The 11839-nt window shown below is 49.9% G+C and overlaps 1 protein-coding gene and 1 long non-coding RNA gene across 6 annotated transcripts in view; one reads left to right on the top strand and one right to left on the bottom strand.

The window, feature by feature from the left end:
- Nucleotides 1–652: 652 nt before the first annotated feature.
- LOC111767911 (uncharacterized) lies at nucleotides 653–9979 on the bottom strand. Its single transcript, XR_002799853.2, has 2 exons — nucleotides 9873–9979; nucleotides 653–1043 (listed from the first exon to the last, which is right to left on the bottom strand). It is a non-coding gene; the product is annotated as an uncharacterized lncRNA (long non-coding RNA).
- Nucleotides 9056–11839, top strand: part of PDE8B (phosphodiesterase 8B) — a 217240-nt gene continuing 214456 nt past the window's right edge. The window contains exon 1 of one of the 5 annotated variants that reach the window (XM_023618139.2): nucleotides 9056–9243. In XM_023618139.2, coding sequence (XP_023473907.1) covers nucleotides 9208–9243 — 36 coding nt within the window. In that variant the 5' untranslated portion in view covers nucleotides 9056–9207. Of the gene's footprint in view, nucleotides 9244–9267; nucleotides 9807–11839 lie in introns of those variants that run through there. The other 4 variants (XM_023618132.2, XM_023618137.2, XM_023618135.2 and 1 more) reach the window with 4 other exon arrangements.

Raw genomic sequence — 11839 nt, 5'->3', positions numbered from 1 at the left:
GGATATGTTTTAAAAAATCAATCTGTGTATGACGATAGTAATAAAGTCACAATGTGGCTCCAAATAGCCATAAAGGCCACAGATTGAAAGTAGACCCTTTCCTTCAGGAATTTACAATTCCACATCTGGAGGTTGAAAAAGATGGGGTTCATATCAGAGTCCCTTCAGGAGACAGTTGAAGGCTCATCCTACACCTGTGTGGACGGGTGTGGGCAGGGTTAAGGGAAACCAACTAGGGATGGTGCAGCTTCTGTGGGCTAGGGAGAGCCTGCAAGCTGTCACCACCAGTAGGCTGAAGGCAACACCCCTAGGCAGATGGTAGTAGGGCAGGGGACACAGCAGACATTGGAACCTGGAAAGAGTTCTGCATTGCCATGGAGGCGCACCGCCACTGCCCGCGCTCTGATCCTGTGCTGGTGTCTCCCATTGGCTGAACTGGGCTGATGGAAGCCAGAGGGCAAGGGGCCATGATGTATTCCCTACAGGTCAGCCTGCCAGGGCACACCGTCCAGGGAGGAGGGATGGAGAGCACGTCTGGAGGGGCGAACAGAGACTGTGCAACACACTCCTTTTCAGCTTTAACATTTCTATGATTCCAAAACAACCCAAACTATAGGAAGCCTTCATTCAACAAATATGTTCCAAACACTCATGCTGTTCTCAGAAATTTATAAAAAATAAGAAACACGGGGAATCCATCGGATGGATAGACGAATGGGTGGATGGTGATGGAGTCTTCGGCTGAGAGTTCACTCAATAGTAACTCAACTGGACGGCAAGGTTGGTGAACACAGGGACTGGGCCGGGTCTCTGCATCGCTGAGTCCTCGGGGCCCAACGCGGTGCCTGGAGCTTCGTAGCTCCCAATAGACGTCTGCCTGAACAATGTGATAGATGAAATGTGAAGACCAACATAGAATGGGCACCTTGGAGTCTTCGGTCAGGAGAACCCACATTTGGGCCAGGAGCTGATGTTCTTGGCCCTGGGAGAAGCAGTGCCTGTTTTTCTGCTTCTAGTACCTTTTAGGTCAAAGCTTCTAGCACCTGCCAGGGAACAAAGACCGTTTAATGGTGTTGGGGAGATAAAGGACAGTCTTGCCTTTCAATTGTTCCATCTTTTCTAGTCACTTAGGACGGCAACATTATAACTCCTGCATCCCAACTTCAATTCATTCATTCATTTATTTGTTCAGTGAACATTTATGGAGTGCTTACTTTGTGTCTGAGAATCTAAAAATAAGACAGATGCACCCTCGGCTCTCAAGGAGCTTAGTCTGGTTGGAGCTACAGACACGACATTAGGAAACTTTAGAGCTGGTGCTGGCACAGGGAAGGCAGGCCACTGTGGAGCAACAGGGGGACACCCAATTACAGGCTGGAGTCTCAGAGCAGGTAAGTTGAGTCCTAAAGAACTTTCCACATGTTTACTTTATCTCTGGCTCTCCCCACCACCACCCAGTAAGGAAGTAAGAAGGAAGTAGTAAGCAGTCAGTCAATGACTGGGAATGCAAATTCCTGGCTGAGGTAACACTGACAGAGTGCCATGAGTCAATCAGTGAACGCAAATGGAGGGTACAGGCCTTCCTCCCCAGAGAAGAGGAGCAGAAGGTCAGGAGGGTACAAAGTGGGCACCCGGATTGGAGAGAGGGGAGGACAGGTACAGAAAGGGAGGTGGGGGGCGGTGGGGGGGGCGACCAGACAAACCTCACTGCAGAGGTTTCTGGAGAATTGGTACTATTTACTTTGCATTCTTTGCAAACAAATGGAAAGTATGTGAGGAGGTCTGTTTGTTTATATCTGCTTGTTTGTTTTTTTATCTGCTAGCAACTGAATATAATAAAGGTCTCAGAGATGTTGTTATGGACCTGCATGGTCCGTATTACTCGTGACCCACCTGGTTTGTGAAGGAGTTTGCCTGGTTTTAAAACATGGGCAATTTTGTTACCAAATTGCTTCATTCCCAGAGGTTTTGTTAATCAGACATTCTTGTCTTTAACTTGAATACTATGACTAGGAATGGGAAGAAAAAAATAATTTGGGGAGGAGGAGCAGAGGGGGAAAAAAAGAAATAGAATGTTAGTCAAAATCTAAGGGGTGAAAGATTCTGAATTTATCTATATTGCCCTCTTTTTAAAGAAAAAAAAAGCCTGCTAGAGTTGTGAGAATTTGATTAAAGTGGATTTCATTTCTTATACAAATTTGGGAAATAGAAGTTTTTTTGCTTTTCTTTAGGAAGATCAGCCCTGAGCTAACATTTGCCAATCCTCCTCTTTTTGCTGAGGAAGACTGGCCCTGAGCTAACATCCATGTCCATCTTCCTGTGCTTTTATATGTGGGACGCCTGCCACAGCATGGCTTGATGAGCGGTGCCATGTCTGCACCCGGGATCCCAACCTGCAGACCCCAGGCTGCCAAAGCAGAACGTGTGCACTTAACTGCTGCGACACCGGGTCAGCCCCTAGAAGTTTTTCTAATTTACTACCGCCATCTCATTTTTTAAAGGAGGAAAAAACCTTCCAGCCCCAGAAAGTGTCTCTGTGTTAAGTGTGTGTGCAGCTGTATCTCATTTTCTATCAGAATATTACTTCTGTCAGGGAGTGGCTCTCCACTTGCAGTCTTTAAGGTGTTTAGAGTTTTGAGGTCCTTGTTCTGGAAGAACTTACGCCGGGCCCAGCCTCTGGCCAGAGGGCGGATTATCTTACCTTCTGGCCATCTGCTCAAGTCTCCTTTGTCCCAGCCCCTCTCTGTTCACCTCTTGAAAGCCTTTGAGGCTAGATCCTTCCCTCTCCTGCTCAGAGCTTCCTCTCTTACCTATATATTGATGACACCTGAAGTTTTAGCTCCAACCCAAACATTTCCCGTCACCTGCAGACCTGTATCCTCTTACCTACTGACATCTTTCCTGTGTGTTCCACGGGCACCTCAGACCCAGTATACTCAGAGCGGCTCACCAGAGTGCTTGCCCTCGCCTGACCAGTGCCTGCCTTGTGGGAGGTCCTAGCATCCAATAGTTGTGCAGTCACGGCCCCTTGGTTACTAAATCCCTTTCTTTTTTTTTTCCTTTTGAAGATTGGCCCTGAGCTAACACCTTTTGCCAATCTTTCTCTTTTTTTTTTCCTCTCCCCAAAGCCCCAGTACATAGTTGTATATCCTAGTTGTAGGTCATTCTAGTTATTCTATGTGGGATGCCACCACAGTATGGCTTGATGAGCGCTGTGTAGGTCCACACCCAGGATCCGAACTGGTGAACCCTGGGCTGCTGAAGTGGAGTGTGCAAACCCAACCACTTGGCCCTGGGACTGGCCCCACCAAGTCCCTTTCTATCCCCGAATTTCTTTCCGGTTCTTCCCTCCTCTCCATTCCTAACGCCAGGGCTCTTCTTCAGGCTCCCCTCAGCTCTTTCTGGACTATTATTAATGACCTCTCTACCCCTACTAGTTTTCTCCAGCCCATGCTTCCCACCAACACCAGATTTGTCTTTACAATGGGCAAATCTCCATGTCTCTTCCTTCTGTAAAATCTTTCAGGAGTTCTCCATTTTCTAGCTCTTCTTATCAATGGAGGAGTCACTTGAATGGTTTCATTCTCTTTGGCAGGTTCCTCCTGTTATACGGCGATGGCCCCTGAGTCTCTTTGCTGGCATCTCCTCCTCTCCTTGACCCCTAAGAGTTGGTAGGCCCAGAGTGTGGCTTCCTCGCCCTCTTCTCCCTTCTGACTACATGGCCCTCTTAAGTGACCTCCTCTAGCTCCACGGTTTATGGCAGCGTCGATACACTGATGACTCCCAAATTTGCTGCCCCAGCTCTGACCTTTCCACTGAGCTCCAGGCACAGAGATCCAGCTGCCTCTTGATGTCTTCACTTGGATGTCTAGTAGAGACTCAGACTGAACAAGGCCAAAGCAGGGTTCTTGATTTCCCACCCATTCTTTTCTTGCTCCTCCGATACCCTTCTCCATCTCAGGAAATGGCACTACCATCCACCCAACTGCCCAGGCCAAAACCCCAGTGGTTATCACTGTTTCTTCTCTCTCCTCACTCCACTCCCCACATGCACTCCATCGCAAGTCCTGTCAGCCTTCTATTCAAAACGCATGCATACTGAACCGGACCGTTTCTCCCTGGTCACCACCATCTCTAGCTTGGATTAATCCAAGAGCTCCTACCAGCTTCTACCCTTAATTCCCTAGAATTGACTCTCCACGCAGTGGCCAGAGCAATCTTTTCAAAAAGCAGATCATACTGTGTTTCTTCTCTGCTTAAAACCATCACAAGCTTCCTGTCGTATCTGCCCACGCTAGGATCCTCTCTCTTGCTTGAACTTAACTGCGCTTGTTCCTGCCTTGAAGATTTCGCATACACTGTTCCCTTGCTGGGATCCTCTTCCCCCACATCTTTCCATTCCTAGCTCCTTGGGGTTATCCATGTGTCAGATCAAATGTCCCTTCCCAGAGAAGCCTTCTCTGACCTTGCAAACTAAAGTGGCCTCCCCATCAGTCTCTCTCTATTGCAGTAATTTGTTTTATTATCTTCAGATCATGATAAAATGATCTTTTTCTTTCTTGTTAATTGTCTCTCTTCCCCTCACTAGAATGTAAGCATCGTGACAGTATGGATTCATGTTGTTTACAATCTATCCTCAGCACCTAAAATCATTCCTGGCATATGGTAGTTGTTCAAAAATATTTGTTGAGTGGATGAATGAATACATAATTGAACAAATTTGCCTCTGTTAGAAATACCTCTCTCGACAGATAGACAGATAGATAGATAGATAGATAGATAGATAGATAGATAGATACGTATGTTAGGTGTAGCATCATTGAAGACCAGGAGAGGCTTGGCTCTCAAATACACCTAAAGGAATGTATGACAGCCACTCAACACTGTGGCCTCTCCTCAGATACCAGTGCAAGGCTTTCATCATTAAGCTTATTACCTCCTGCTGATAAATAATGGTGAAAGATATTTTATTGTTAACACCCAACTTCCCAGTCCACTTAATCTTTGCAAATTTGTAACTCGGGCCCCAGGGCCAATGCCCATCCCTGTGACAAGTGCAGGTTTACTCTGAACTTTCCATTCTTCTCTCTCTGTTCGTCTTGAGCCATCCTGAGAGCAGGCACCGGGGCTGGAGGATGTCTGATCTGGAATTCTATGGGACGTGCATTCGGTTTCCTCAGAGTAGCTTTGATTGATTCTGTCTGAGATTTCATTATGATTAGGAAAAACTGGGGCTGGGATCCTGAATCTCCTCACAGATTAGGGTGAGGGAGGCATAGGGGACATCAGGTGGCCTCTTAGAATCTGTTCCTCTGTTGTGAGAAGGACAGTTAGGTACTCTTTGTGTATTCCTTTGGCTCAGGATAGGGATAGTGATGATGGGATAATGGGATAATGAGGATGGGGATAATGGGATAATGCCATGCCCACTCGTGGAAGAACTCCAAGGGGAATTTAATGCAGGTATTGCCAGTGACACTGATGATCAGGGAAGATAAACCACGGACTTAACTTCTCCAGAAATTATCAAACACTGTGGCATTTGACTGTCCTGGTCTTCCATACTGTGACAATCAGGCACCCCAGCTTGTCGCACATCAACATCTTCAATCTTCAAAGAGGAATGACCAGTGATATGATCAGAAGAACCTAGATGGTGCACCCTGTTTGTTTTAACCTCATCAGTGGAACCAAAGTCCTGTTATCAATAGATAACTGCTGCTCCTCCAGCTCTCAGAGGTCGGGCTTCTGTGTATTTCCCGTGAACTAGAAAGAAAACTTTCTTCCTCCCCCATATTTCTGCTTCTTGGGTTATAGATTGAAACAGGCAGATTCCACTGCATGTCCGGGGCCACCAGAAAGCCAGCTCCAACCAGAAGCCACCTTACTCCCTCTCATGTTCTAAACAGCTGGACACATAGGCCATGGGTGAAGCTGTGAAATGGGTGGAGTTGGTTTTTGCTGCCCACTTCCTTCACCCCAGAAAGAGTAGGTCTACTCTTCCTAAGTTAGTGGTGTGTTGAGTGGCTCTTCAGAGAAGAAGAGAGGGTCTGATACACACAGTCTTATGAAGGTTTTAGAGGCACAAAGAGTTACCACAAATAGAAATACTTACAGTTTTAAACTTTAGGATGCTGAACCAATTAGAAAAAAACCAAACACACTCTGAGGGAATTTCAAGCCCTGTAAAGTCTGGGTAGGGGAGACATTAGGGGCGTGGGCAGGGAGTGGGGTGGACTCCAGCACCTCTGAGCTAAATCATGCCATGTTGGCTATTGCCTACTTACCTAGCTAGGTCCAGGAGGAGACGACAGGGGCATAAACAGGCTCTGTTTCACTCCTGGCAATAGGGGTGCCAAGGGAGGGACTGGCCAGTGACACTGCAATAGAAGTGCTGACTGGTTGGTATGGAGAGCAAGAGAGGAGGAGGAAAGCCAGACGGCTGTCGAGTAGATCGGGAGAGTTGGTAGGAGCGGTAACCACTAGGAACCAGATTTGGTAGGGCGATGATGCCGTCTGGTTCAGAAACTTCCAGTGTGAAATACTGACGGGCTCAAGTAGAGATGTCCAGCAGGCAAGGGGAAGTGTGAGAGCAGAGCTTCATGCGCTGCGTTAGCTCTCCCCAGCCCCACCCCCAGCTGGACGGGGAACTCTGCCTTCTTCTACCCTTCCTTCTCCTTCCTTCTTGTTTTCCTTTCTCTCTCTCCCTTCCTCCCGTCTTCTCATTCTTTCTTTAAAAATCAGACACCACTTTACAACCCCCTTCAAGGTTCACGGAAGGAAGTAAACATCCAGGGGGTTAAGCCTTGGGCTCAACTTTGCTGTATTATAGTAAGGATGCAGCAGAAAACTTTTAAACATGAGGCATCCAAAGACACTTAAAATCGGACAAATGTGTGCAGACCCTCAGACCTCTGGCTAAGAGTTTTGAGACACCGTCTGTTTTAATGCAGTATCTTGGGAACAACAGACAGCCTGCTGGTTGCACAGGCAGGTACTGAGTGCAGACAGCCTCCCAGTACTTCTCAAGCGGCTCTTCTGGACAATCCCACACTTACAGGAGCGAATACAGCGGCTTTTGTGTTTTTTTTTGTAGATAATTAGAAAAGGTACTCGGAGGATTTGGTGTCTTTTCCTTTCCTCGTTGTCTCTTATTTTTCTCTTTCTTGTCTTCCTTTCATTTTATTTACTTTCTTTTCTGAAAATATTTGTATTTTTTGCTTGGGGTTAATTTACCCTGAGTTTTTGAAACCATCCTTTTACCTGCTGGGTTATTTTTGCCTCAGACTTTCTTAAAGTTCTGTTGCTTTACCCGCTACCACATCTCAACCTGAACTTGGTCTTTCGCCTTCTGATGTCTTCGCTCTTCTGCTTTTCCTCGTCTAGACAGGGCCTGAAAAGGCTGTGACTGTGAATTAAGGATAGATGCCGCTGATAATTTAAATGACCTTAGCCCTTCCACCTAATCCCCCTTTGCCTCATTTTTCCATCTGTGGAAGGAAGAAGCGTCTTAGTTTCACTATTGTACATGACAAAGGACCACAAACGTAGTGGCTTAAACAACACATGCGTCTTATCTCACGGTCTCTTTGGGGCAGAAGTCTGGGCAGGGCTTTACTGGGTCCTCTGCCATCTGTGGGGCCACAGTCTCATCTCAAGACTCGAGTGGGGGAGGGTTCTCTTTCAAGCTCTTCTGGTTGTGGGTAGGACTTAGCTCCTTTCAGTTTGTTGGACTAACTAGCTCTTGGCCAGCGGCACCCTCAGTTCCTTGCCACGTGGGCCTCCCCAACGTGGCTGCTTCATCAAAGCCAGCAAGTGTCTTTCAGTAAGCCTGTGAAACCTAATCACTGAAGTTGACATCCCACCACTGTGCTGTATTCTTCGGTTAGGAAGCAAGTCACAGGTTCCCCCACACTCAAGGGGGGGCAATTCCACAAAGGCATGAAGGCCAAGAGGTGGGGATACCTGGGGGCAGTCTTAGAGTCTGTTCACACAGAGAGGAGTGCTTTTGAGGGAAAATACTTTGAGCTCCTTAGAAAAAGTCTATAAAGGATATATTCATACTGCTCTCATGCCTTATTGTAGGCCTTTATAGATGATCACTAACACCAAAATAAAGTTTCTCTTTGTCTCCGTCCATGTCCTGTGAACTAGGTTTGACTTCTAAAAATGACTTGTTTTCCTTTTCTGCCGCTAGCAATCTCATCAGTCTCTCTGGATGAGAAAGCCAGCAGGAGAAGATTACTCCTGTGGATCTCGGTTTTGGCTGGACTGACACAGCGCTGTGGGCAGGGAGAAAGGAGATGCCGATGCAAGTGCTCTCGAGGTCTTTGTTGGAAACCCCTCCGGCCTGGAGGAGCCAGGTGCAGGGCAGGCGGAATAATAACACAATTGAGATCTTTACAGTGGGGGCATCTAATTACCCACAGTTTATTACTTTTTCAAAGTGTCTGAAGGCGTCATATCATCTCCCTAGACCTCAGATTCCAGCTCCCTAAACAGATTGCGAGGGGTCAGGGTGGCAGCATCTGTGGTTGATCCACGTTTGACTCACGTTGGTAAACTGTCCGCACTATTAAGGCTGAGGGATAATCCCCCGACACACACACGCATAATAGCGTGTTGCCTATGTATTCATTTGATTACAAAAGTTCTTCACTTTGAGGAAGAACGATCTTTATTATATAGGGTATATCGTATATATATTTATAAGTGACTAATGTCTCTCACTTTAGGATCTTTTAAAAATAATCGTGTATGCGAATTTGAGTTGAGGGATGTGGCAGATCTGATCCTTCGGTGTTTTCTCAGGGTGGAGGCGCTCGGAGAGGACAGTGGAGAGAAGGGTGGGCGCGGTGAGGAGGGAGCTGGGCGCCCCAGACCCCAGTCCTAGGAAAGGCGCCAGGTTCGGCAGCTCCAGCCAGCCTCCACTTCCCTCCAGCGGCGGGAGAGGCGCTGCCCCGAGCCGAGAGCTAGGGGGGCGCCGGGCGGGCTCAAAGTCGGGGCTCCGCACCCCGGGAGGGGCGCTAGGACCCAGGACCCGCCGGCCTCGGGACGTGCCTGGGGAGTGAAGGCGCACAGAGGCTCCGGCTCGCGGCCACAGTCCCTCGGAACGGCCAGACCCTTCCCGCGGGCGCGAGGCCCGGCGCGGGCGCGGAGCCCTGGGCCCTCGGCGGGGCTGCGGGCACGGGCGCCGCCGCCGCCGGCATGGACCAGCCGCGCTGCCCGCCCGGCGCGCGCCAGGTGAGCCCCGCGCGGGGTCTGCCCGTCCCCGAGCCGCCGCTGCGCCGCTCCGCCGGGCCCAGGGCGCCAGGCACGAGCCAGCGCCGGCCCCGGGCTCCTTCCAGGCGCCCCGCCGCCGGAGAGGAGTGTTTCTGCCCTGTTTGCCACTAGTCCCGGCGGGTCCTGTGCCAGCGCCCCTCCTCCTTCCCGGGAGGGCAGCACCTGGAGCGGCTGCCGTGCCCGCCGCCTGACCGTCCCTCGGGTCGGGCGCGCTCTCCCTGCCGCAGCCCAGCGCTGCCGCGTCGGCCCGCGCCGCTGCCTCCTGTTGCGTCCGAGTTTCCCACGCGCTCCCTGCGCCGCCGCGGTGCCCCGCTTTCCTCCGCGTGCTTCCAGAGGCTGCGGAGCTGCCTCCCCTCCCCAAAAGCAAACCAGCGCCAGCCCCGGCCTCCCGCGAGGACGGGGGTGTCCAGGTGCATGACGCCTCCGTGGCCTCACTGCCGCGCTCGCGACTCCGTGACCCAGGGGACCCGTTCCCACCCGCGCGCAGCTCCCGGGACGGCGCTCGCTGGGCAGACAGACGGAGCGTAAGGTTCAAACCACGCGCCTCACGTGGGGGAGATGCAACGTGGGCGCAGAGAAGGGTCTCTTACCATCGGTCGTGGGAAAGTGCCAATGAGAACGGTCTGCAGCGCGGGAGTGGGGGTGGGGGAGCGCTTCGTCCAAGGGGGAAGCCGCGCAGGCGGCGCTGGCCTCTGAACTTGGGGGCGTTGTGCTGGGCGTCACGTCACCTGAAGTGCACTTAGTTACCAGAATTAGGTAGACGGGGTGCCCTGGACTGTTGCGGGAGGTGAGGCTTGCGCCAGCCTTTGTAAGGCTTGGCCACGGGTCTTTAACAGGCTTCTCTGTACCTTCAAGACTAGCCGTGCCCACCCATGCTGCTCGCAGCTCAGTCTGACACCAGATTGCCCTCTCCAGGTTTCTAACCCCAGAAAAATGTCGCTGACGAGTTGCTATGCGCGAGCTGCGAGTTGCTAGGGCCGCGAGACCACCACGGTTGAGCGGTGGGCATCTGCCCCCGCAGCCTTTGCCGGCTGCCAGGTCAGGGCACTGGGGGGCGTGCCTGCCCTGACAGTAACAACCGCTGGCATTAGAACCTGAAGTTAAACACGTGTCGCTGACCTGGAAGAGAGACTTCCTCTAAACTGTGTGTTGGGAGACAATCAACAATCAACAAAAACATTCACACAGGGTCCACGGGGGTAGGCGAGGGGAAGGGGTCTCCCCCTCTAGGGTTTTAGAATCTCCTGGCTGGCATTGCCAGTTCTGCTTGACTACCCCTCTGACCTTGAATGAGCTGTTTTGACTTTGCTCGGTTTTCCAAGAAGCAAAAACGGAAGAATACTACTAATTGGCCAGTAGTGGAAAGAGCATGCCCTGGGAAGCCAGTCTCTGGGTTCTAGCCCTGACTGTACCGCTGACCAGCTGTGAAGCTGTGCGCAAGCCGGGCAACCTGTCTGGGCCTCAGCTGCCGCAAAAGGCTCAAAAGAACCTTTAATTCTGGGTTGCCAAGCTTAGCTAGCCTAGGAATCCTCACTACTTCTTTGCAGTCTAACTGTACTTGGTTACATGCATGCGTGGACCGAAGAGGTACTGGGTCAGAACTGTGGGTGAATTGAATTTTAATTCCAATCTGTTTATACAGCCACACAAATCTTTCAGGCTTAAGGTCTGAGGAAATAAACCTAGCTGGTTTAGTTGTTGCTTAGGATGCCCTGGGAAGGATCTCAAAGAGAAAGTCCTGTTTACGTTAGAGTGTGGTTGCATAAAAGGTCCTTTCTGTGCATTCGAGAGAACCTGGCCAGAACCACCCTTACAGAAGTCAGTAGAGGAGAAGCCCCGAACTGCTGCCTCGATGGAAGAGGGCTGAGCGTGCCGCATAGCCCATGGAGGCACCTTAGCTTACACCTGATAGACCATTTGTTCACCTGGGAAGGACTCTGCGAGTGTTAACTTCTCAGAAAAGCAGTTTATCCATTTGGTAATGAAATTGCCTTTAGAAGCTACGTTAAATATTGCAATGTCTAACCTTGCTGGAGTCTATGGGGTAAGCCCTGCTTAAAGAAGCATTGCCTTTTTATATAATTTCAGGAAGGGAAACAAGCAGGATGATTTACTATGTTTTCTCACTAGTTTTCTAAAAGAGATTTCAAAAAAAAGTAAATACAACACGAACTATAAGAAACTTGTTTCTTCAGGTTCCAGAGATGAGTATCGTCATCGTTACCATAATGGTGAGTATCTCTGAAGCGCTTACTGGGTGCTGAGTGTTGTTCTAAGCACTCTGTGTACATAGTCTCCTATCAACGCCTTCTGAAGGAAGTGCTGTCATTTCTTTCCATTTTGCAGGTGAGGGAACTGAAGCTTCTTGCCTGAGATCACACAGCTGGTGGGTGGTAGAGCTGGCCCCGCTGCTTGGGTTTATTTGCAATGATCCACGCAGTATGTAAGAAGGAAGGGGGCAAGAAGTGCCTGCTAGGAGTTGGGTACTTCATACACCTCAGTGCACGGAGATTCGTACATCTTTTATGGGTGGTGATTTTCTTTTCTTTTTCTACAT

The sequence above is a fragment of the Equus caballus genome, chromosome 14 (assembly GCF_041296265.1).
Source record: "Equus caballus isolate H_3958 breed thoroughbred chromosome 14, TB-T2T, whole genome shotgun sequence".
In the NCBI taxonomy this organism is placed as follows: domain Eukaryota; kingdom Metazoa; phylum Chordata; class Mammalia; order Perissodactyla; family Equidae; genus Equus; species Equus caballus.
Note: the sequence above shows the minus strand (reverse complement) of the source record. Positions and strands in the feature narration are given on the sequence as shown.